The sequence below is a fragment of the Kwoniella dejecticola genome, chromosome 1 (genome assembly GCF_000512565.2).
Source record: "Kwoniella dejecticola CBS 10117 chromosome 1, complete sequence".
In the NCBI taxonomy this organism is placed as follows: domain Eukaryota; kingdom Fungi; phylum Basidiomycota; class Tremellomycetes; order Tremellales; family Cryptococcaceae; genus Kwoniella; species Kwoniella dejecticola.
In genome coordinates, this window is record NC_089301.1 from 1,335,975 (window position 1) to 1,359,732 (window position 23,758).

Sequence of the window (23,758 nt, forward strand, 5' to 3'; positions counted from 1 at the left end):
CGCAGATCCCGGACACCCTACTTCCAATCCATCCACACCGCGTATTACCTCATATATTCCCACCTTCTCGGTCAACATCGCCAAGCAGCTTTGGTTTGCTCTACCGATTGACACTCGGCTTTCACGACTCATCGTGGAGGACATTCTTGGCCGGGTATAGGCGGAACGCGCTGAACTTCTCGCAGTTAAGAGCATTCATTACATACGAGATAATCCGTTTTCCGTGGCCTTTTGTCCGGTAGGATCGTCAAATGTGGAACCACGTCTTCACGATCCCACCGAAGCGTTGAAAGCCACATCCCCCATCGCTTGTCTGACCTCCAGCAGATCTCATTCATCGGTCTTTTCTGTTCGTCGTAGAGACCCAATGGGCCTCAATCTTGTTGATCCTTTTTTCAAGATCTCGAGAGAGAAAAGAGTGTGTACTCCATTTATCCGCTACGCATATTTTCGTTTATTTTAAGTGTGTAGTCGGAAAAGTTTAATCTTTTTGCTTGATCTTTGATCTTGAGAATTCTTTGATCGTCATCAAACCTTTTGATTGATTTTTCCTATCTATTTACTTATATACTCTTCGATCATATCCTGGTTCCCTCACACTTGTTTCCAAAACACCTATTACTCGTTCGAGGACATATACGCTGACTTCAAGTCTACCGAATCTTACAATTCCAATCGCACGCATCGACTTGATTGATACACGCACGCACAAATCAATCTGCTTCCGAAACCGTACCCGACTTTGGGAATCATTCCAATCTTAATGGCAATCGACACAATCTCGGTGATTTCCCCTTCCTGAGGACCGGTTGTTTGTGTATACTACCCTTAACGCTTCGATCATACACGGTATACCCCTTCACCTCATCACGGTCGCAGTACCACGAACCGCGCGTTCTTCGACCTAGGTGTACATAGCTATTATCGCTTTTGGAAGGTTCACCAAGGACAACACCTCCTCCTTTCGTTCCGACACCATGGCGGCCCCTGCCTCACCTCCGCCTACCAGTCTCGATCCTCCTTTCAGAGGCTATATCGAAACAACGTTCGATGCTTTGCTCGTGTTCGAAGCTGCTCGAAGGGGTATGATACCTCGTGTGACCAGAAGATTGATTGAGCGGGAGCGAGGAATGGTTCAATCTGGAGCGGTTTTCGTTTTCGATGAACATGAAAGTGGGATCAAACGATGGACGGACGGATTAGTCTGGAGTCCCAGTCGGATATTGGGCAACTTCCTAGTAAGTCATCCTTGCAGATCCCTTCCCTTGTTAGCCAGTGAAATCAAAGATACCTAAACAGGAATGGTGATTGACGATCCCCTTTGGCTTCCTTCAGGTTTACCGAGAGACAGATAAGCGATCCTCCGATGCCCCAAATCAACCATCATCCACCTCCCCACCCGAAACATCACCTAGTTCCAGCACTCCCCTCGGCAGAGGCAATCCCGTCTTGAGCATGCCCGGTTTTGAGTCTCCTACCATGCCCGAGGCCTCCGGTGCAACTGGACCAATCATTCCCAGTGTGATGAACACCGCTACAGATAGCTTGCTTGGCGCGGGCGCTTTGAACAGAGCTAGAAGTGCTAGTGAAGGTGGAGGAGCTATGGACAGGCATAGAGAGCGACAATTAGTTGGGAGTTTGACGAATAGCTATAAATTCAAAGACGGCGGCCTGGTTAAGAAGGTGAGTCGGCCTCTGTCAGCTAGTGGATGGAGTGCCTCTAACACCCATTCCTTAGACTATGTCGGTTTCCGTGAACGGATTCAACCAACATATGGTGTCATACTATTCCCTCGACGATGTGCTCACGGGCAAATTGCGAGCCCCATCCACTATTCCTGAACTTGCTTCGCTTGAAATCAGTCAAGAATACTTAAACAAATCAAACTTTCGATTCCCACCTATGATTGAGAGAGGTGCGGATGGTGTCAACAGGTATAGAGGAGAGGCTGAGGAACCGCAGTCGCCTACATCCCCTTCGAGTCAATATTCCTTTCAGTCCTTTCCGCCTTCAACGTCTGGAGGGGACTATTATGACGGAGCATACCAAATGACCTCCCAGGCGCCTCGAGTCGGTTCGCCTCGAAATCGCTCGGTGACAGTACCCATGCAGATTCCTATCGCTCCTCATCCTCAAGCAGGCTACATGGGTGGCCCTAGCAGCTATGGCTCACAATATCACGATTCTCCAGGACTCGGAAACATGCAGTATGCTCCAACAATTGCACGACAAAGCTCTAGCAGCTCGATACATTCGAATTCCACTACTGGCGCGATCCGACCGGGCAGCTCAAGCCGAAGATACGACCCGTATGGCGGTTTAGCTACTTCGCCGAGATTATCAGGCGGTCTGCATTACCAGCCGTCTTTACATCATAGGAGACAATCCCAACCAATGCCACCCGAGAACCTTTACTCTCCTCCCAACAGCGCTGGATACGACGTCAAACCCAATCCATACGTATACCAAGCTCCCTCCACTGCACCTTCAACTTTCGCATCCTTCGGTCACCCAGATGCCGGTCATATAACGTACTCTCATCACAATGTGCATTCCCCGATCACCTCCCCCACAGCCGCAACATTCGCTACCGCTCCGCCTCACGGATATACCGCTTGGCAGTCTGTCCCACCACCTCCACCACAAGTGGGAAGTCTTCCCTCTGCTGGTTCGGCCGGCTTGGGATCCACATCTCGTCTTTTGCCCAGGGTCGATCTCGCTAACCCACCTTCTTCTGCGGGTTCCGGGTCGACGGGCAGTGCAGGTAGCAGAATCAACACAGCTACCGCGGGCTTAAATGGTCAGATAACGTCTCCCTTACACCAGGGTATGAGTCCTGCTGGGCCCTGGCACAATCAACCCAATGAAACGGAAGCCAGTCAAACAATGTGGAACGATGGCTCCAATGTGCAGAACGGATCATCTCAGAACTACATTCAACCGATACATCCCGGCCATGACGAATGGACACGACCGAATACCGGCGCTATCGTCTAAGCAAAATCAATCACTCTGTGCAGTAAGAAATGTGGACATTCCATGCCGTCGGGAAAGAGCAGAAGATGTGTGATACACCTTCGGACAGGGTAATCTAGGATGTCTGAGGTTTAGGAGGAAGAATATACTGCACTCAGAGGATGTCACTTGCTTTCTTCATTTCGGCTTTTTTGGTTCTCACAAATTACAATTTCGTTCGCTTCGGGTCTTCACTCTATCAGACCTTTGATCCGATAACAACACTGTGTGTACTCTTCAACTTCAATTTCATCAACGATCAACCAGATCTTCAGTCTAAGATATCAACATCGAACGAAACTACCCCGCACCGAATCTGTCAACGCATAAACCCGATTCTGTGTAGCTTAGACCGAAGGCAGACATCAACAGCAATAATAAACCCGAACCATCGCAAACATCAACATCATCATCATCATCATCATAATCGCAATGAAACAATCTCGCTTCTTTTACATATTCTGTTATTTCTTGTTATATAAATATATATCTCATCATGTTACATAAGTTCAATTAGCATTGGCATTTTACAATCTATGCTCATGACCGATACAAGCCCTTCATAGTCCCTAAGTCTGGGCTCTAGTGAAAGGCAACGATAAGATGAGGAAGCGCCAGATAAAGAGAGAGGTTATACAATCGACAAACTTGTGTTGTGTCATGTAGAAATGAGGAGATGAATAAAGTGTATCCTGTCAAGTAATCCATTGTTATTGTTCGGCGCGTCGGAAAATCCGAACGCCAAATGAGATCCAGAACTGAGCACCGCTTCTCTTCTTGCCCGATAGTTCTTCTTTTTGTCATTACATAGCTACTTAGCTGTCTTCTCATCCTTGTGATTGCATGTGCGCAGGAGAGAGCTAAAGAATAAATAAGATGCCTAGAGATACTACAGTGAGCTCCAATGTCTGGTATTCATAGTCGATGGACACTGACTGAGTGGGATCCGTCAATTACAGCCGCCTGCAGACGACAATAATGCCCGACCAGCTAAACGTACGAGAGTCTTCCGAGCATGTCAATACTGCGTAGCTGCTAAGACTCGGTGCGAGGATGTGCAACCTTCTGGCTGCTTTCTGTGTAGGAGAAAGGGCAAGGAATGCTCTCTAGCTGGGCTGAGCGGGCCGGGTCCAGAGTATACCAATGGTCATCCTGATGGGCGTTATGGCCCGGGATCGGGTAGAGGAGAATCCAGCTCGAGAGGTATAGACGAAGAGGAGATCTCGTTACTTTCGGATAAAGTCAATAGGCAAGAGAGGAAATATAGAGAATTGGAAATGAAAGTTCTTCACTTGGAAGAACAGCTACACCAACAACAAGTACAACAAGTGCAGCAACAGCAGGACAGACAAGCTGCAACTGCACCACAACAGCGATCACCCGAACAATGTCATACATGCTCGACAGCTCTCGCTGGCGGTGGCGAAGGGTCAACGCCAGCTTTCTCGAAACATTTCGCAGCGACGGCACATCCGCTTTTGATGCAATCTTGGCATATGCATTCGCCTATTTTTGACGAGAACTTGTTCGGAGCGACGGACCCCAACTCGTTGCCGGATGTAGTCGAGGTGGGGCTACTAAATAGGGAACAGCTGGAGATGGGGTTCCAACTGTAAGTATGCCGTCATTAGGGACATCCTTGCCTTTGCATGTGAGCTGATCATTGCCTTGTTCTGCTTTGGTACACCTGCGGACAGGTTCAAACATCGTTTCTCGCAATTATACCCTCTCTCCCTATTCTTGAAGACATCAACCCCTACGCCTCAGCAAAGCTTCATCAACCTCGCTATGCTATATCACCTCGACTTGCTCCCTGCAGAACACCTGGCCCGGCTGATCGAACAATCCTTGATGGCTTTCCTTAGTGGATCAGTCAGTAAAGAAAGTGTTTTTGGTCTCTTCATCTTGTCCTTATCGCCCATCAAACCTTCCTTATCACCACGATCTCAGCCGTCGGCGTTGCGCATGATCAGCCTGGCGTATAATCTGGGCAACGACATAGGGATCAGTCAGACTGTACAGATGGCTCTCAAGGATGTAGAGGGATTGAAGGAGCCTTGGTCCGATAAAACCCTCGATCTAGTCTTATTAGTGAGTGACTTCCGAATCGCCCACCATCCGATAAGGCCTGACAGAGGATAAGTCATAGCGTATAACACTCTATACTGACTGCTTGACATTCTCGCTCGTAGTGGACAGCCATTATCAATCGATATAATATGTATGTCAACCTCATATTTCATCATGCCTCGGAAAAGAGGAAAAGTAGTTGATCGGTTTAAATAGCCTACATATCATCTCCACTCGATGTAATCTACCCATTAAGTCTCCCGCTTCTCTATTGCCAATCGATCACCCGTCCGAAACGGTCCGACAGACCATCACACACCTGAAAGGGGAGGACGAGCTCGTTAACATGGTAACGGATCATATCTCGCACTTGAACGAGATCGAGGTCGATTGGATCCCTGAAAAATTCCTCGGTTGCTACGAGGATATCAACCAGTTGTCCTTCTTGCTTCCATTTTCTTCTTCTTCTGCCCAATCTGCGATCCACCTTCGTCTCATTCCCCTTCCTTCCTCCTTTCCCATTCTCTTCCTCCTCTTTCTTCCCCACTGGCCATCCCTCCTCCACCCTCCACCCTCTCACCCTCTCCACCCTCACCCTCCACCCTCTTCTCACCCTCTCACCCTCTCACCCTCCTCTCTCACCCTCTCACCCTCACCCTCCTCTCACCCTCTCACCCTCTCACCCTCTCACCCTCTCCACCCTCTCACCTTCACCCTCACCCTTCACCCTTCCTTTCTCTCTCACCTTCACCCCTCCTTCCATTCTTTGTCCTTCCATCCATTCCCCCTCCCCTTTCGCCTCCTGCTCCTTCCACTTCTATCTGCTGCAATGCTTACCTACGACGATGGTCGCTGATTCTACCGTGTCTGCGTTTGTCTCGAACAGGTCTCCTCTCACGTGATTCTAAATGCGTGGAATTCGCATTGGTCATACGGTTAGCAGTGATCGTCCAGAAGATACCGTCCCCCCTTGATCCGTCGATTCGGTCCCCTGGCTTAACAGCTATCGGACAGAACTACCTGAACGTCTCGACGGCATTGTTGGACTTGTTGTCGCCGTCATACTCAGAGAGTTCGAACACTTCATCCCTGCCTTCGTACATCGTGCTGTGTATCTGTACAGCACTTGTCTGCGTCAGAAGAGCTATAGTCTACACTAAAAGGTCGCATCCCGACGTTCATTCTGGCGAATACGGAAGACTACGACAAGCCGAGAAGATCTTGAGATCTTTGGGAGGTTCAGCAGGCTTGATCGTGGATCATACCAATGTCCAATTAGGTCCATTGGGCGATCCAGTTTCATCGACGTTCGGCTCGGATATCGGAGCGCAGACTGATATGGCGAATAATTTCGATTGGGCCACCCTCGATTGGTCGAGTTGGGATTGGAATTCTTTGTTGGTCGATCCCATGACATTAACAATGGAACCGCCCAATTTGTAATGTGCTAGTCTAGATGAGCATCAGAATTCGTAATTATTGACATCGGCATGTATGGCTTGTCTATACATCAGGTGTTCAACACGTCAATGCTTCAAATTAGCCAAGGTGAATGAAGGACATGTATCCACTTTGATCGATACAAAATGATTCAATACCTTCCAATTGCATCACTGTATATTTGGTTGTCCTGCAGTCCGCTTGCCTGCCTGTAAATCCTGAATCGCCTTAATCATCCTTCCTCCGAGTTTGGTCGCTTCTTCAAATCGCGGCGAGAAGAAGTCTGATCGACAGAACGAGTCAGCTATCTGAGTACATCCAAAGCGATTTGACTGAGAAACGGAGTGCTCCACTCACTCGAAGTCTCCTCAAACCGCCGTTTGTACAAATCGAAATTCCCGAAACTGACGCACTCCGACCATCCCCGGGCAGCCACTACGAACTCAATATCGTCCGGACGATGTATCCTGTCTGATAGTGCTGCTTGGATGGCCGAGGACAGTAAAGCCGGCTGACGGAATAGGTACTCGGCAACTCCTATCCAAAGCATGAATACCGGTGTGCCTGCTACTGCAAGATGCTCGTATGGCCTTATACCAAGTTTCGACCAACAGTCTACCATGGCTAATAAACTCAAATGCGAATTCGGGGTTGACGTCGTTGTTGTTGAGTTCGTGGATTCTTGAGGTTTTGACCCCAGACTAAACTGATCTAATATATCTTCGCTCAGGAGAATCGGATCTCTGATCCCCGTTTCAATTCCGGTTCCAGCAGCTGATTTGGAATGTGTGTGAGGATCACTGGAGGACGATGGTTCTGGTTCTTGATCCCTCTTCCAACCGAAGACCTTTTCCCGTGCTTCCCAGACTCTATCTTCCAATTCCTGCTTCTTGTTCTCCACCATCAACTTGAACAACTCGGTAGCTGATTTTGCGTATTGTTGAATCTGTATCTGGGCGTCGGGATTAAGTAAGGCCAATCCGGCGTAGACGTGCCACTTAGCAGCGTATATGCGAAGGGTAATATTGACTTTGACAACCTCGACTCCGGACACGTAGCGCGCTGTTTCCCATGGGTATGAGGCTGAGTTTCTCCAGGCTGTTCCCATACTGAAATCGCATGAGAGATGTAAGCTTTGCATTTTACTCGTAGAAGTGTACGTTAGTATCCGGTACAGGTGAGTAACATAGGATGAAGGAGAATAATACTGAACATCAAAGCTCACCTCAAGAACGCAGCATGCGTGACAGCTTGAGTATTCGCGGTCACCGAATCGTGCTCCTCGTAGCTCAGATACACATATCTACTCTTGAAAGACCGGAATATGTCTTCTACCATTTTGACATTCGATTGGGATCCACGATGATGTATTATGATCTACAGACAGGGGGTCATGAGCGATCAAATAAGACGTCAGAGAAATGACCAAGACATTAGAAACATTGAGGTTGAAGGTGTGAGGAAAGTAGGTAGCTTACCAGAGGTTGTCCCTCGGTCGTGACGCTAGGCCCATGTAAACTATGTACACTCGTGATCCCCACATCTGGGGGCAGGTACTTCTCGAACGCATCTTTCTCCGGAGCCTTGACACTAGTTTGCCCAGCTACAACAGCGCCTATCTTCGTCGAAGGTCCGTATTCCTTCACCACGTGCGGTAAGGCCGCTGCTTCGACAGAGTAGATTATGAAGTCTGATATACGTGAGACCTGATGACCATTCGCCAGAGGTATTATACCGGTCCCTTCATAGCTACATCGTTAATCAGGTGCCCTCTCCGCGTGTTCTATTAAAGGTGAAAAGACTTGCTCACCTTCGAATTCTTGTTTCAGGGAGGCATAAGATTCTGGCTTGTCGCAGACGTATATACTGCTTGGAGAAAGAGTGGAGGAGGTGAGAAGAGAAGTCGACGAACAGGTGGCATGACGAGGGCAGGCAGAGAAGAGGGGGCAAGGGAGGGGACAAGAGGCATAGAGGTGTAGCAATGAAAAGAGCGAGTGGGTCAATCACGGGAGGCGGGCATGAGGCAAAGAAAAGGTATGTCAGCGTTGGGATCAGGACCTTTTGGACTTATAGAGGTCCTGCGATAAGAGCTCACTCACGACTCTACACCACCAGCTTTCAGTCTTTTGGCATACATCCTCCCCATCTATCGGTTGGAGATTCACAATTGAGCGTTATCCTTGTTAGCCAGGAGAGGGTATCGAATGAGCTCACATCTCCCATTCCTATGATACCCACTATAGGCTGTGTTCCCTCCGACATGATGTCTGTACTACGGTGCTTGTCAATAGAGGATAACTATCGGTTGTATGCACGCAAGGATCTCATGTAAAATGCGAGTCATTACATGTCATACGGAAGAGTCAAAGTAGGTGACTTGCTCGAGAGGATTAGAAGTGGAGGGTGCCGCCACGTGGACGGCAATAACCAAGATCCGTAAGTCGCAAGACCAATTATCCCTCAACGCTCATGTCATGGGGATATCGTCCTTTTCATTCTGACACTCCCTCGCGAGCAAGCTCATCTGATGCTATCTACTCCGCTCGCCCATAGGGCGGCGTTGGACCTACAGTTACGTGACATATGTGGTCCTTGCCGACTATGGGATGATGGGTAGACGGACGAACGACCCGGGGAAGATCGTTCTCCCCTCGGCCCTGAGGGATTGCGGGAGGGCGGTTGGAATCCTGTGGTCCTCGGGCATGAGCTGATCTCTTCAATGAGAGTATTCGGCAGTACCAAAAGGTGCAGTAAGATGCATTCTGACAGCATTACCAAATAAAAAGAAACTTTTTGCATTATCGATGATGCGTCAGACCCATATGAACGGACGATGCAATTTGTCCGTGAATTATATTATACCTTTTAGTACACATAGCTTAGCTCTGCAGCTTGTCGACCCTTTCACAAGCTGACGACCCCACCAAATTGCGAGGTGACTCGTCAACGTCAAATGCTATATAGCGGCAGCAGCGAAGACAACTCCGACAACTCCCGCTAGACCGATGGACATCATAGCATTCTCGTTGCTTATTCTTCGGGAAGAACCAGAGTTACCTCCGGGGGAACTAGGGGTTGATGATGCTGAAGCAGTGATGGTCGAGGTGAGAGGTACGCGGGATATGGAGGAAGATGGATAGACGATTGTGTCCGATACGCCTGACGAGGTCGAGGCCGATGATGATGTCGAAGTGGTAGACACCGAGTTCGAGGCAGAGCCGCTACTGGACCCAGACGCTGAGGAAAGGGGGAGAGTGATCGTCATGTTTGGCAGAGATATCGGAGAAAGCGGTGCAGAAGCGCATTGATTTATGTAGGCTGTGCAGGGGAAGGAGAAAGACATTCGATCAGTCATGCGACCAACGCAGGCAGAAATTGAGTGAATGATGTGGACATTGTTGCAGAGGAAGGCATATATTGATCGAGGAGTGAAAGGTAGTTGGGGGTCGACTTACAATCCAGTATAGCTTGGTACACCTGTCGTTCACTGTCCGAAGGGGTCAAGCTTAGCCCGCATTGCAGACACGACACGTAATTTGCCTCGACCAGAGGTGTGCATAGACACGTTGTATTCAACGCATCTCCTGCTCCACATGACTGCATCATTCGGGATCAGCATAAGAACAACGACAATGCCAGTTTGACCCAGATTAGGCGACTTACGGCTAAAGCGTTGGAGATGTCTGTGCACTCTCCTGCACAATTTCCTGGGAAGCTAGCTGAAGACACTGAGGCGGTCGATGATGGAGCAGAAGTGGTTCCGGATATACTCGTCGCATTACTGGCGGAAGCGGAAGAAGAAGCGAATGAAGAAGTTGATGACACGGGTTCAGGAGGAGAAGTTTGGATAGTCAAGATATCAGATGCTGACGTCGAGTCTTGCGCTAGAACTGTGGGACATGAAATCGAGCGTCACGGGATATGTGACCAGGAGACAGTGCTATGTCAGTAAGCTGATTTGGACCAAGCCGCACTGCGCAAGAAGGGAGACTCACCCGACACCACACCCAGAGAGAGGAGGAAGACGAATTTCTTGAGCAAGATTGGCATGGTCGTTGCGCGGCAATTGAACGGATTCGGCACCAATGATATCCGATTGTTAATGAGATGGATCGTTCTGAGAAGCTGAAGATGTTGGTTGAGGTTTGTCAAATGATGGAGAACAATGGAAAGGGTTTCTTGCATTTGTCCATTTGTTCATTCAGTTTGTCTGGTTGAACATAGCCGAGACAGAGTGACGAAATTCGACAAAACCATGAATGATATTTACCAGATGCGGTAATTTACCGGAAGTAATCGATTGTTACCGGTGGCCAAAGGAACCAAACAAATCTCAGACGGTCAAAGCTGTGCGCACTGTGCATTTGAAGCACCTTAGACTGTTGGCAAAGAGGTCAGTGGATGCAGGGATCCCTTGAGCCTCACTGTGGGATCCTCCTGCCAAGACGGTGAAGTCGAAGGTATCCAGCTGCTGCATGCTGGTCGTTGAGGTGAGGAACAAGGCGGAAGAGTTTACCCCTTAAAGTGTCACGACATGATAGAGTCGCGAGTGATCAACCCCCTTGGTACGATTGCAGACCGCTGACTCACTTGGGTCATGAATGCCGCTACGTCCAATCATCCTGAGATCGGCGGACTGGATTAACAGTGTCGATGCATCTCGCCTAGAAGAGGGCATAGTATTTGCGTTGGCGTGTGACAGCGTTGGTATTAGTCATAAGCTTTCCACAAAGCGGTTCTTGATATACGAGAGTCAGTCTCAGCTGAAAGTGCAGAATGAGGGGTATTATAATTGTACTGCCGCTCATCATTGAGAAAGCCTGATAAGCAGGCTTGCGGCCAAAATGGCTGCCGAATCAGGCTCGCGCAACATCATCCGCATTCACTCGGAGCAGCGAGCACTTGAGCGCGCCGAACCATTCCTGTGCAACTACAAAACGAAGGCCAACAAGAAAGAAGCCAGTGCTATCACATCTACTTTTAGTCTGATGTTCTCGGAATCAGACTATCTTACGTACGAGAATATTCTGAGGCTGAAACTAGCGTGAATGCAGATACCGCACTAGTATTGGCTTGCCGGACGACGGAGCCTTATCTCGACCGAAAGAGCAGCAGAGATTGACGATGAGAACATTGGATTTTGAGGAATTGCTCTTTTGCGGGTTTTGCCACCCAGGCTATAAGAGTAAGGGTAAAACGCGAGAATAAGGATATGTCACGGAATCACACCTTGAATTAAGTTTCGAGATCCTGCTAAAAGTAACGCAGCCATTCCAGCGAGGGCAAGGGGCACGGAGGCATTGCTCCGGCTCTTTCAGGGGTGAATAAGCATTTCTCTTCACGTTATTCCCTGTCTCATGTGTTGAGCTATATCATAATTCTATTTTCTCCATCCTGTCAAACGCGCTTCACAGGAGAAGGCACTTGCCGATTGACCTTTGGACGAAAGGCGTTAGTTCGTAAATCTTGATTTTCCATATTGATTTTCCTTTGTTCCGACATTTAGGAACATCGATAGAATGGAAGTATCACACCGACGCGTTTTGCCCGTCACTCGGATTCTGTTGGAATGGCATGCACGAGTAAAGTTCAATCGCAACAATTTGTCTTCTGAGGTCCTTCACTTACTTCCTTCATCTTGCTATTCTCTCGTTTCCGATTGTCTTCTCTATCTGCGGTTCCTCACTCATCGTTCCTTTCGTTCCTCTCACAACCTCGACCTTCCAGTCTAACACTTGACGCTCACAATCTTTCTCACATCCAATTCAAAGTTGCGCTAGTCCGTTTACTTTGGAACAAATATCAATATCGATTTATCCCATTCTTGTTGAATAGCTGCGCTAGAGCAACAGACCACCGCTTCTTATCGTTGATCGATCAGTCGAAACCCCCTTCACACCCATATATACACAATACTACGCCTGATTGCTGGTCGTCTTCACCCCAAGCCCAATCAATAACTCTTACCATACATAGCCTTCAGTCAAACCGATCCGATAAAAGTCAAACAAAATGCGAACATCCACTTTCTTGCTTGCTTTAGGTCTTTTCGGCTCGGCATTCTCTGGTGAGCTCCTTCGTCCTTCTATAACATACGCAGTCTGAGATTGAGCTCGAGCTGATGTATAAATTTGACTTATATACAGCTCCGGTAGCGGAACCAAATGTGAATCCGATCTTATTCACCAAAGACCCATTGGCCATCCATAAGCGATCGGAAGTCGATATTGATATCCCCGAGAAAGTCGAAGATATCATTATGACGCCTGCTTTCCAAGCCGAGGTTGAAGCATCCTCGTCGACCGCTTCTAGCCAAACACCATCGGACGACTCGTGCTCTGCCATATGTGGTGTTCAGAGAGTCGAAGGTGCAAAATCTGAAAGGGAGGCCTTGTGCTCTTCAGAAGGCTTACTAGCTACTCGTAAGTCCTCCTCGTAGTATGGCTATTGTCGGACTCATTTGTATATGCTTCTCGACTGACGATGCTGTGGACTTGCTCGATCTAGTTCAATGCGCTCAATGCATCGACCAAACTTGGCCGGATACATCGTATGAAGATTCAGCTATGGCTGAGTACGAAAGGATAGTCTCGGCCTGCGACGATTCACCGCAACAGTGAGCCGAACATCGTCTGCTGTAATCTTAAACGGACCACCATGCTGATTGTGCACGATGATAGACCGTTCCGAGTACGAAAGACCGATTGATCACGCCGATCTTGACGCCTCCTCCCCTCGCTCTCACCTTCCGATGCGGCTCAGATATACAGATCGAGGTTCGACTCCAGCTACCCCTAGATAATATGCCTACAAATGTACACTGCCTCAGGAACGCCATATAACGCAGGATCGTTCTTGGTATCGATTAGACTTATATAGAAAGAAGAAAGGATCGCTTCATGCCTATCAAGCACGCAGCTGAAAACCGTCTTGACCATTTGTATTGATTTAGGTCGTGGGACAAGTATACAGTCCTACGCGTTGACGGATCTAGATAATATATACATGCATATTGACTTATTCACATCTATTCTATGGAGATCTACTGGTCAGGGTATATTCAGGCTAGAATTCGTTAAGCAGGCATTCACACCTCTGACCTCTGTATTCAATCTTTAATCATGCTGAGCACTGCTACTATATCCAGGTTTTATCGTTGAGCAACGTCTTTTCGGTATCGGTCTTTCACGGGCTTCACTATGAATTATAGACCCTATTCATGCCTGCCGATTCTACCCTCAGCATGGCTGCCGGGAGCATTTAGGCTTGTTGTTTACCATCGTAGTTCGTCCACCCAGGAGATACTCTGGAAGTCAAGGGATATTGAGCGGTAGCATTTTCCGAGCCCATGGAATCGATCCTTGTGTTCGCTCCGAAATATTCATTGTGCTCCTTGAGTATGGTAGGCGGCCAAACGAAAGCCCATACTGAGATAGCCAAGAAAAGGGGTAATGCGTCGAGAACGTAGAACGCCCATTCGGTAGTTCGTAAGTTACCGTCGAAGCCTTCGGCGTATTCAATCACTCTGAAGATGCATCGGATCTGCATTCGAACACCCAATCAGGGATCAGTCGACATCAAGTGGCCTCATCGTGAATCGTGCTGCAGGCAAGGACCGGGAGGGTAGGCGAGAGGGGACAGCGGCGACTTACCATGATACCAAGACCAGTCCAAAGCACGGCGTACAGGATGATTCGCCAATCTTCCATGCGGCGAAGGGTGACGGTAAACCCCTGAGAATTGGTAGGTTTGCTTGTCCATTTGGAAGTTCTTCGTCTGGAAAAAAGAGTTAGATCGAACGATCGCACGAGTCAGCTCGGTCATTCGGTCATGAGGATTCTTGCACGTTGTTGAAAATTAGGAAGCATCGGTCTTCGACTTACACTCGGTAGCCCCAGATGGACGCAAGGGAGATGAAAAGCATGAACGAAACACATTGAATGACCAGACCAACTAAGGCGATCTATATTCCGCGATAGAAGTCAGTCAGTCACTTGATGACAGTGCCTTTAGATATCACCGAGACTCACGTAAAGACCGGCTTTCTGAGATCCCTCAGATTGCATAGCGCTCATACCTCCGCCCGCGGCTTGAAGGAGGAAAGTAACGACATCGCTCCACACGAAGGTCTTGACGACCCTGCTGGCAGGCATGAAGAGTTGTTCCTCGGCATCGAGCCATCGCGCGAGTCGAGGTAAGATGATGTAGTCGTTCGCCAGGAATGCACAAGGTGAGAGCAAGGTGAGCTATGACCCCCGCAAAAAAGGACGACGAATCATTAGTAAGCACAATGTTTGAGGCAACATCTGATGGAAGCTATGAAGGTGAACACGATGCGTGAGCGAAGGGGAGGGAGGGAGGACTCACCAATGTAGTACCGACATAGACGCCGAGACTATCCGGCTGGCTGGTCATCTTAATCCTTACGCCGAAACCCATAGCCATAGTGGTGGTTCCGATACATAAGGTCAACATGTATTTCTGTCTCCCATGAGCGAAGAAACCTTGATAACAATACCAGCAGCGTCAGCCAGCCATACAATACGAAGCATCGCCCATCTTGGGCCGCATCAGCTCAGATCAAGTCCACTCACGAGCCCAAAAAGCCACCGCCAATATCCCGTAGCAGACTATACCCGCATAGGTCAATCCCAATTTCGGTACATAGCCCGTACTGCCAAGCGCGAGCGCACGAGTAGATGTAAGCGCCACACTCAGCTTCGGTACAATCAACAGCTCAATCACTCACATGAGTCTCGTTCCGTCTGCAGCTACAGTACTCATTTTGATTATCTTTATCTTTTCTATGTCGATGTGACTAATTGACGATGTCTGGATCGCTCTGTTGTTGTTGTTGTGGGTAGCTGCCGAAGAGGGGAGAGGAGGGGATCTGCTGACTCTTTATATATCTATACCCCTCTAAAACCATTTGATGAATCACGGGGAAAATCCGATTCTCCGGCCAAATCACGGAAAACCCGCAAGAAGGTGTTTTTCCCAAAGCCATCGTATGAGTGAGTGTCTTTTCCGTTAACTTACAGTAGTAGTCTAGGCTTATCTCGTCAGATTAAATCGCGCATACTCATCTGAAGCTGTGGAGCTGACCTCAGGCTGTGCAAAGGCAAAGGCGATGCAGGTGGCTTAGACTAAGCAACTAATCAACGGAAGCTATATAGCCTCCGCTCCCGTGATGCATCAAGTCAGATAGTACAACAACAGTACCAAGAGTAAAGTGGACGTTCTCAAGACTCCACAATCTGAATCCGGCCCACCTGTTCCACTGGAAATGGTGATGGGTCTAGGCATTCCTGTGGGAGGCCTACGGTCCACATCAACTCATCTGCTACTTGATCGCCAATGAATAAAAGGGCGAGCGATCAATTGCAGGGAACTCACATGACAGCTTGCACGCGAGGCGTTCCTGTAGTCATCATCCGCGAGCCTGATGGGATTCGCGAAGCATCAAACTGGGCGCTATGAACTCGCGTCAACGTCAAGATACCTCTCAGACACAAGTAAGATCAGAAACCTGGACTCACGGATCAGCTTGAACGACGATATAATCCAAATCTACCCCTAGACGAGACCGATTCACTCAGCAACATCCCAGACCCGTTGACTTCGGGAGAGTAACGAAGCAAAACCAACGATGCTGCAAGGAGATGTTTGACTTGACTGGACGTACAAGATAATTTAGGATCCGAAGTCTCGTACCCTGCTTCGTTGAGCAAGACGACCTGATGATCGCCAATCTCTATATCACCGCTCGCGAAGATCACTTGATCGAACACGTCTTTATCTGCTTGCCCGTTGACGTATTGCTTGTCATCACCGTCCAGCTTGACGGAGAGGTAGCCGTGACTGTTCAAGCGAAGATGATACGGCGGGAGGGGGGCAGTCAGATTAGCATCAGCATACTTCGACCTACATTGCCCGTATGCTTGATACAGTAGTCGTCTGCTTCAGACGTCGAGCAAACGGTCTAGATGGAAATGTGCTGGAGAACAGGAAGGCAAGTGAGGAAAGGAGAGATGACTGACTTTGCTCTGAATGCGCCGAAAAGCCAAATTTGGCCGCCACTCCAACTGAATGTTGCCGAGTCTCCCGTCGTGTTGGATGCGTGGAATGTTGCATTGGAGTACTCCCTTACCAGAGGGTCACCTGATCATACAGTAGCGAACCATCGAACACAGACCAGTCAATTTGGATCATCAACCAGCCGAATCCGATTTGGCTGTGGCTGTAAAGAATCGCCAGAAGAGATAAGATGGCTCAAAAACGTGCTCCCGTGCTCACCCTTATGCAATTCTCCGTCCCAATTGCCTATATAAGTGATCAGCGGCGAGCTGTCATCGAGAGTAACGTTTGTCAAAGACATGCCGATGACGTGAGATGAGATTCAAGGGTTGAATGGATATGGGGAAAAATGGATGCGCTAAGTCACAAATAAGGATGTTCGTGGAATGTACGGTATGCACTACCTTCCGCAAAGTATGATTAATGTCAGCTAGATGAGATGGATGTATCAACCTGTTAGTGATTACTGCTGTATGAGCGCACAAAGGAAGTCTGAGACGTTCAGTGCTTTAGTGGGATTAATCGCGATGATCCCTCGAAGAGATGGCCGACTGATCAGAGTGTAGCTTTGACAAAGGATGATTGATCTACCAGGCCCAGGCGCCGGGCCAAGATCAACTCGTCTAATACGTCAGTTGTGTATACTTGCGCGTTGATACATCATCCCCTGCAATCAGGAAATTGCAATCATGCATGCACATCTAGCTCCTAGCAATGATGTGCATTCGCTCCTATATGGTTCGAGACGCCTAGGCCTCCAACTTGCGATTAGCCAGCCTGTCCAAAGCCTTCCTCTCTTTCCTCTCGCGTCTGTCTTGCTTCCTAGCAATATTCTGCGCTTTCGGTCCATCGATCCAATCTCCAACTTGGCTGCTCCACACCTTGCCACTCCTGACGTTGAGGTTGACTTCTTTCCTCATACTCTCATTTTCAAGGTCGAACTCCGTTATTGCCGCCTCACGAACCTCCTTCCTCGTTCGAGGTTTGATGAAGACACCCTCTAAACCCACTTCATCTAACTCCATCACCTCTTTCAAACCTCTGTCCTTGCCTGATAGCTCCCATTCCTCGACTGCCACTTTACCCGCCTCTGCTCTTTCCAGTTCCTCAGCTTCTCGTCGGGATCTGTAAGCTTTGTAAGTCTTGTATTTTCCGAATCGGGGCGATAACTCATCGGAGAGGTATAAAGGCATAAGCAGGTCGACGAGTTCTGATTCTTCTTTTCTCAATGGGCGATTACCGTGTAAGTTATTTATGTAAGCGTCTGAGAAGGAAGTGTCGGAAGGTGCGGGCGCATTAATATGTTGGGGAACGAGATCGGCGGCGTGTGTGTTGCCGATGGCTTCTAAGCCTGGAAGTACCAGTGTTTCACGGACAGCTACGTTGTTGGCCGTGTCCAGATCGTCATCCGCTATGAATGCAATACAGAGTCAGTATAATTCTGCGTGTCCCGTTCCCTCGAAGGAAAGAGCGGACTCACGTTTGGGGTGTTGATATTGCTTTTCAGGCTTGGGCCACGGTAGACTCAACGGGCCGGTAGGGGCGTCGGAACCTCCGCTTATCCTCGCTGCTATACGGTTCCAGTCCAGCCTTTGTGATTTGACGTTGAAGTGCGTACGACCGGTCTTCATACGGGAGACGAAGGAGCTGAGAACATAGATAGAAGTGTTAGTACCCTTGGCCTTCTTTACATTTTGTTCTCCGTACGATGCGAGGGACCATCACTCACCTGTTGGGTCCCTTCTGATCGTCATAGCACAGCTGCACATTACTGTAGTGAACAGGTCTCATGGTAGGTACGAAATTCTTCTGGTCATTATACGATTGCTTCTGACTTTCCTGCAAACTATCGTAATTCGATGGTCGGGCATGTATCACATTACTTCGATTGTTCTGATCGATGCCTCCATGAGCATTGGCCATCTTCTTCTGAGTGCGGTGGAGATACTCACATTGACACCCTCTAGAAATACCCTATTTCTCGACAGATCGACTTGCTTCACAGTGAACGTCTTCCAGCCCTCGGTCGCATCTTGCTGATTTATGAACTTCTGCTCCGGCGTGCCGACTAGCAGCCTGACTTTATCTCCCGGCCTGATATTCCATTTCCTCACCCTATCTCTAGGCTGCACGAACTTGTTAGATGCATGAGGTAAGCGAGACAGTAATTTGTGTGCGAATTTATTGGGTTTCGTCGATATTATATGGTGTAGACCTGCTCGAACGCATATAATTAGCTCAATTCCAAGTATATCGAGCGCAGAAGCTAACGAGCTCACCTCTCGGTATTCGTGATATGGGCTCAGCTGTCGACATGGCGTACTCGTATTATTTGTTGGAGGGCAGTCGATACAGTGATTTCAGCTATAAGATGCTTCTGTAGTAGCCTGAAAAGTAGTATTCCAAATCCGAAATCTCAAACTTCTTACGGAATCAAATTCACCCATTCACATCCCTTCGCTCAGTATCAGCTCCAGGCAATTCTGACTGAAAACAATAACACGTCATTTCAAGAGTATCAGGTACGCTGCCACGCGACTCTCGACTGGGAGCCCCATTCAAGTGTGTCCAGTTGAATTCAGATGGCGAGTGAGTAGGAGTGGGAATCAACGAACAAAGGTATATCATCTTCACATGTGTATTCAACCCATTTCCAGCATCACTCTTCTTTGTTCACCGCCTATATCAGCAGGAATACGCCTTGAAGGCTTCTATCGTCTTCTTTCGCCGCTTCGGCACGTAGGGACCTTGAGCGCTCAATCATGCCTCTACTTCCCTCTCTTCCGCGTCGCGCTTCGACATGGAGCATCTCCTCCACTTCTCAACCGTCTACGCCCTTGGCCGGACCAAGAAGCTCAACAAAGGCTGTCCCAGAGACACCATTCGACCATCAATCGTTGTTCAGAAATACAGAGAAGGTCCTCCTGACTCAAGGATGCAGAGTCCGAAGAGGATATGCGCCATTCGTCAAAGCTGATGCGTTGCTGGTAATCAGTAAGAGGGAAATTGGGGACGAAGCTGCGTGAGTCACTCAGGTCGCGCCTATCTAACTCTGCCCACATGCTGAATTGGATTGGAGACAGCATCTTTCTGGTCACACATCCAGCGGACAACTCAGCAGCGACAATCCTGTGTACAATACCAATCATACCAGGCTTTAAACATCGCTTAGAGCAAACGCCTCCGTCCCCATCAAACTCGTTTTTCCAGCAAAGCGCCAAACCTCGTGGGTGCAGATCACTCCTCGAACCAATGATCCGAAATCCTCCTAGCTGATATCAATGAGTCAGACACAACGCTGTACCTTAGCTGTGAAGATATCAAGCTCGAGCTAAGGATATCCGCGAGTCAATCTGCTAAAGTACAGAAACTTGTCGCGGAGTTGAGGCGCCAGAATGACGCTGCAGGTAAGCTGACCTACACCATGACGGCGCATTCCCGCAACTTGCTTGCTGACTGGGTGAACTTTTGATAATAAAGCTCTGTCACCCTTGCCAAGGAGTATAAGTCATTCCTGGCTTGACCTATACCCCATGCAACCGCCAAATGAGAAAGACGATGTGGACGATCTGACTTCGCCCCCAGTCGATACACCTGACAATCTCACACCATCAACTTCCAGTAAGCTTGTGATTTGCGATAGTTCGGGTTCTGAGAGCTTACGTCTTGTTCAGCGACGACGACCATTGAAACTCCCCTTATATCATCATCCTCGAAAAATCAACTTGAAACAGCGTCCCCCGTCTCACCAGAGACAGAACAATATCCTGATCCATACCTTCCAACCTTTTCGCGAACGCACTTTTTGCGGAAGCGACTCTTTGCTGGGCAAGATAAATGGTCTGCGCGAGAAGAGATAAAGATCCGCATAGCAACGTATAATGTCAATGACAAAATACCGCCAGAGGGTACCACGGAGCTCAGTCCTTTGGTGGGGAAGGGCGAAGAGGATATATTGGTATTTGGTTTTCAGGAGGCAGGTGAGTGATCATGACACCTCAAGCACCTGCCCCCTACGAGCTGACACGAGACTGATAGATCTGAGGAGACAATCCCTTTTGATATCGCAAGGAAATAGTAGAGCGGATGGCTGGGAGGCTGCTCTTCTTGCGGGTCTAGGTGACAGGGCCAGTGATTTTGAAAAAGTGAGGATGAATCAGCTATGGAAATCCTTGCGAAAGCCACCAGCTGATGTCCATCTTCATCCTAGCTCGTTCTGACCCAATACGTCGGTGTGATGATGATGATTCTGGTACGGAAGAGCCTGAAAGAACATATTTCCAGGGTGGAAACAAGCGAGAGGGGTATTGGACTACTTGGATTCGGGGTGTGTGGCTCTTGTACGACATTGAAGAAGATCTCTGCTGACAGGTATTACAGGGTAACAAGGCTGGAGTCGCCGTACGTATGAAAATTCACGACACTACCGTCTGTTTCGTCAATGCCCGTAAGTGCTCGGAAGAGCGTATCACTTCGATTAGCTGACATCAATATGACCCCAGATATGGCAGCATTCGCCACCGCCTTGGATAGAAGGCGATCGGATTATCAAGTGCTCCGAACGGGTTTGTCCTTTCCTCGACCGAACGAAGCGGATCTTACAGCTGCATATGAGGAATTCTTACCTGAAGCCAAGGAGAAATTACTTAATCAAGAGGACTCTCATATGCTCGTATGTCACATTTGGTGGCAAACGGATTTCTCGCTGACAGTATAGCGTAGTTCTGGCTGGGTGATCTGAATTATAGGGTCGATCTGCCGGACGATGAAGTCAAGAAATTGGTTGAGGAGAAAAGATGGGATGACATGTTGGCAAAAGATCAACTGCGTTCAGATATTGCCTCGGAACAGTCTTTCGCTGGATTCTCGGAAGCTGAGATTTCTTTTCCCCCGTAAGCCGGTTAGATTGTAGGATAACTAGCTATCAGCTGACGAGACAAGACATAGGACTTTCAAGTTCGTTCACGGTTCTACCACTCATGATCTCAAGAGGGCACCAGCCTATACGGATAGAATAGTCTACGACTTGCCAAAGAACGAGCACACTCCTTCTTCCTCCTTCGGCTTGAAATGTGACGAATACACTTCCCACGATATACTCTGGTCCGACCACCGACCCGTGACTGCTACTTTCAGCGCTCAGGTGCGGGTAGTCGATGAGACTAGTCGCGGAGTCGAGTTAGCAGCGGTGATGAAGGAATTAGACCGACTGGAGGAGGTGTATAGGCCTAGTCTAGAGATCGAAGGAACCAACCTAGAGTTTGGTGATATCAGGTAAGCCAAACGGCGGACATGCAGATGCAGAGCTAGGACTGAGCTCAACATGCATGAAGGTATCGACATCCAGTCGAAAGAGAGGTTAAACTCCGAAACGTCGGTCGCGTACCAGCTACATATAGCTTCAAGCCGCCTTCTTCCGATAAACCGATATGTAAGCTACAATCACCCCGATATCGTGCTTGCAGCTTACATCACTTCCGGATAGGCAAACCCTTCATGTGGCCATATCCTGCTACGGCTGTTGTTGCTGCAGGGCAAGAGTTGACGTTGAAAGTGGTCATTGACGTGGACGAATATTGGTCGGCCAAGCTGACCTTAGGAAGCGAGGATATCAATGGTAAGCTGTCAGCACTGCGCCCTGACTTGGTGGCGGCGCTGATCACGCCAGCCGGACAGATGTATTGGTGCTCCAGATAGCAGGAGGTAAAGATATTGTAAGTCTCGCCTGACTCCCATTGATGGCTCGACTGACTCCGGAATGGTAGTTCATCACGGTCCAAGCGAATTATCTGGCATCCACAATATCGCTTCCTCTTCACGTATTGTCCGCCCTGCCGAGTCCCGTACGGGACATATCTCTGTCCGAGAGGAAGATTCTAGGCAGACCGCTAACACCCTCGACCACCAATGGTGAGGCTCCCGCCAAGCCAGTCAGAGATGTCTGGAGGCTTCTAGAGTATCTCATGGCTAAAGGCTCAGGGGTCGAAGGCCTGTGGATCGAGAAAGGCGATATCAGGGAAATCATCGAAGTGAGCCAATTCAGCTAGCGTGACGCTCTCCTGCCATGCTGACATGAGGTCGTTGTAGAGTTTGGACAGTGGCAGTGATTTACCCGAAAATCAAGCGAGCATTGTCTCGCTCGCTTTACTCCATCTCCTCACTGCTCTACCGACTCCTTTGCTGCCCGTCTCTCATCATACTTCGTGCCTCACAGCCGAAGACAGAGATGCTGCGTTCGCAGTGCTAGAGGGTGTACCTCAGATCAACACAAATGTCAGTACCCGACCGACTGGATTGGCATTGAGGCTGACAGTAACCTCAACAGGTCTTGATTGGATTGATGAGCGTCATCAGACTCTGTTCCAGCGTTGAAGAAACTCCTGACGTATCGGCGCTCAAGATCGATAATGCCACGATCGAGCCAACGAAACCGGATGTGGATGAAGCAATTCTTGAGGCTAAGGATGATGAGGTGGTCAAGGAGGAAACAGAGAAATCTGACACCACGAAGAAGGAAGAGAAGTCCAGCAGTATGGACGGGAACTTCAAGATCAGTGAAGAGGATGATGACGAGGATGAAGAAGCTACCCTGGACTTGATCTCGCTGACACACAGTAAAGATAAGGCGTCGCCTGAGATCAACCAAGAAGGGTATGCCAAATTAAAGGTGGATGAGGGCGATGAACCGTTGAAATTGGCTAGTCCACCTAAGAAAGGGTTGAACGCTATCGAAGAGCCTCAAACTCCGCCGTCTCACTCGAACAAGGCTCTTGATGCCTCTCCAGCGAACGAACCGACAGTTGAACTGAGTGAGTCCTTACGCCTGTCCCGCGTGGGCGTTGTAAAATCAAGTCAGACTGACGATGCTGTGTCGCAGTCGATGCACTCATCCCCGCTGTATTTGGGATGACAGTGGCTGTTGCGACTGTCAAAGAGAAACGAAGGAAATTCATCAGATTATTGCTTGAAGGATGAGCGAGGGTCGAACGGGATTGAGAGGAATAAGAGATGAGGTGGAAGTGATTGCTTGCTTGCTAACTTGCTCGACAATTGGTAGCTTGGGCAATTTGATGGTGTGTAATAGCGAAATTGATGTGATATATATATACACATATGCCGCAGGACATCTTGTAAACCAGATAGATTACGAGGGAG

At 48.7% G+C, this 23,758-nt stretch overlaps 9 protein-coding genes across 9 annotated transcripts; 4 read left to right on the top strand and 5 right to left on the bottom strand.

Moving 5' to 3' along the window:
• Positions 1–977: 977 nt before the first annotated feature.
• Positions 978–2,998, top strand: I303_100506 (uncharacterized protein; the record flags this gene model as incomplete). Its single annotated transcript, XM_018403877.1, has 3 exons — positions 978–1,238; positions 1,336–1,683; positions 1,739–2,998. The coding sequence occupies 3 exons, from the start codon at positions 978–980 to the stop codon at positions 2,996–2,998; spliced, it is 1,869 nt and encodes a 622-aa protein (XP_018266531.1).
• Positions 2,999–3,892: 894 nt separating this feature from the next.
• I303_100507 (uncharacterized protein) lies at positions 3,893–6,529 on the top strand (the record flags this gene model as incomplete). Its single annotated transcript, XM_065968133.1, has 6 exons — positions 3,893–3,910; positions 3,976–4,628; positions 4,714–5,107; positions 5,209–5,237; positions 5,303–5,577; positions 5,973–6,529. 6 exons carry the CDS (start codon positions 3,893–3,895, stop codon positions 6,527–6,529), a joined length of 1,926 nt encoding a protein of 641 aa, XP_065824205.1.
• A 167-nt stretch (positions 6,530–6,696) lies between these two features.
• On the bottom strand, positions 6,697–8,788 carry I303_100508 (uncharacterized protein; the record flags this gene model as incomplete). Its single annotated transcript, XM_018403879.1, has 7 exons — positions 6,697–6,809; positions 6,884–7,635; positions 7,752–7,903; positions 8,005–8,267; positions 8,337–8,392; positions 8,626–8,672; positions 8,741–8,788. The coding sequence occupies 7 exons, from the start codon at positions 8,786–8,788 to the stop codon at positions 6,697–6,699; spliced, it is 1,431 nt and encodes a 476-aa protein (XP_018266533.1).
• Positions 8,789–9,482: 694 nt separating this feature from the next.
• On the bottom strand, positions 9,483–10,576 carry I303_100509 (uncharacterized protein; the record flags this gene model as incomplete). The annotated part of the gene is made up of 4 exons (XM_018403880.1): positions 9,483–9,844; positions 9,982–10,123; positions 10,190–10,416; positions 10,522–10,576. 4 exons carry the CDS (start codon positions 10,574–10,576, stop codon positions 9,483–9,485), a joined length of 786 nt encoding a protein of 261 aa, XP_018266534.1.
• A 1,962-nt stretch (positions 10,577–12,538) lies between these two features.
• Positions 12,539–13,146, top strand: I303_100510 (uncharacterized protein; the record flags this gene model as incomplete). Its single annotated transcript, XM_018403881.1, has 3 exons — positions 12,539–12,593; positions 12,673–12,948; positions 13,034–13,146. The coding sequence occupies 3 exons, from the start codon at positions 12,539–12,541 to the stop codon at positions 13,144–13,146; spliced, it is 444 nt and encodes a 147-aa protein (XP_018266535.1).
• A 640-nt stretch (positions 13,147–13,786) lies between these two features.
• I303_100511 (uncharacterized protein) lies at positions 13,787–15,310 on the bottom strand (the record flags this gene model as incomplete). The annotated part of the gene is made up of 7 exons (XM_018403882.2): positions 13,787–14,068; positions 14,179–14,302; positions 14,410–14,489; positions 14,557–14,772; positions 14,894–15,030; positions 15,121–15,200; positions 15,276–15,310. 7 exons carry the CDS (start codon positions 15,308–15,310, stop codon positions 13,787–13,789), a joined length of 954 nt encoding a protein of 317 aa, XP_018266536.2.
• Positions 15,311–15,721: 411 nt separating this feature from the next.
• Positions 15,722–16,904, bottom strand: I303_100512 (uncharacterized protein; the record flags this gene model as incomplete). Its single annotated transcript, XM_018403883.1, has 6 exons — positions 15,722–15,845; positions 15,923–16,000; positions 16,066–16,102; positions 16,212–16,387; positions 16,567–16,687; positions 16,823–16,904. The coding sequence occupies 6 exons, from the start codon at positions 16,902–16,904 to the stop codon at positions 15,722–15,724; spliced, it is 618 nt and encodes a 205-aa protein (XP_018266537.1).
• A 448-nt stretch (positions 16,905–17,352) lies between these two features.
• Positions 17,353–18,919, bottom strand: I303_100513 (mitochondrial 54S ribosomal protein uL24m; the record flags this gene model as incomplete). The annotated part of the gene is made up of 5 exons (XM_018403884.1): positions 17,353–18,014; positions 18,084–18,250; positions 18,333–18,496; positions 18,556–18,818; positions 18,883–18,919. 5 exons carry the CDS (start codon positions 18,917–18,919, stop codon positions 17,353–17,355), a joined length of 1,293 nt encoding a protein of 430 aa, XP_018266538.1.
• A 446-nt stretch (positions 18,920–19,365) lies between these two features.
• On the top strand, positions 19,366–23,578 carry I303_100514 (uncharacterized protein; the record flags this gene model as incomplete). The annotated part of the gene is made up of 18 exons (XM_018403885.1): positions 19,366–19,625; positions 19,687–19,829; positions 19,894–20,010; positions 20,084–20,224; positions 20,278–20,583; positions 20,642–20,748; positions 20,814–20,930; positions 20,984–21,050; positions 21,106–21,275; positions 21,326–21,495; positions 21,551–21,877; positions 21,937–22,034; positions 22,089–22,220; positions 22,280–22,317; positions 22,369–22,632; positions 22,691–22,876; positions 22,929–23,412; positions 23,481–23,578. 18 exons carry the CDS (start codon positions 19,366–19,368, stop codon positions 23,576–23,578), a joined length of 3,225 nt encoding a protein of 1,074 aa, XP_018266539.1.
• Positions 23,579–23,758: the final 180 nt, after the last annotated feature.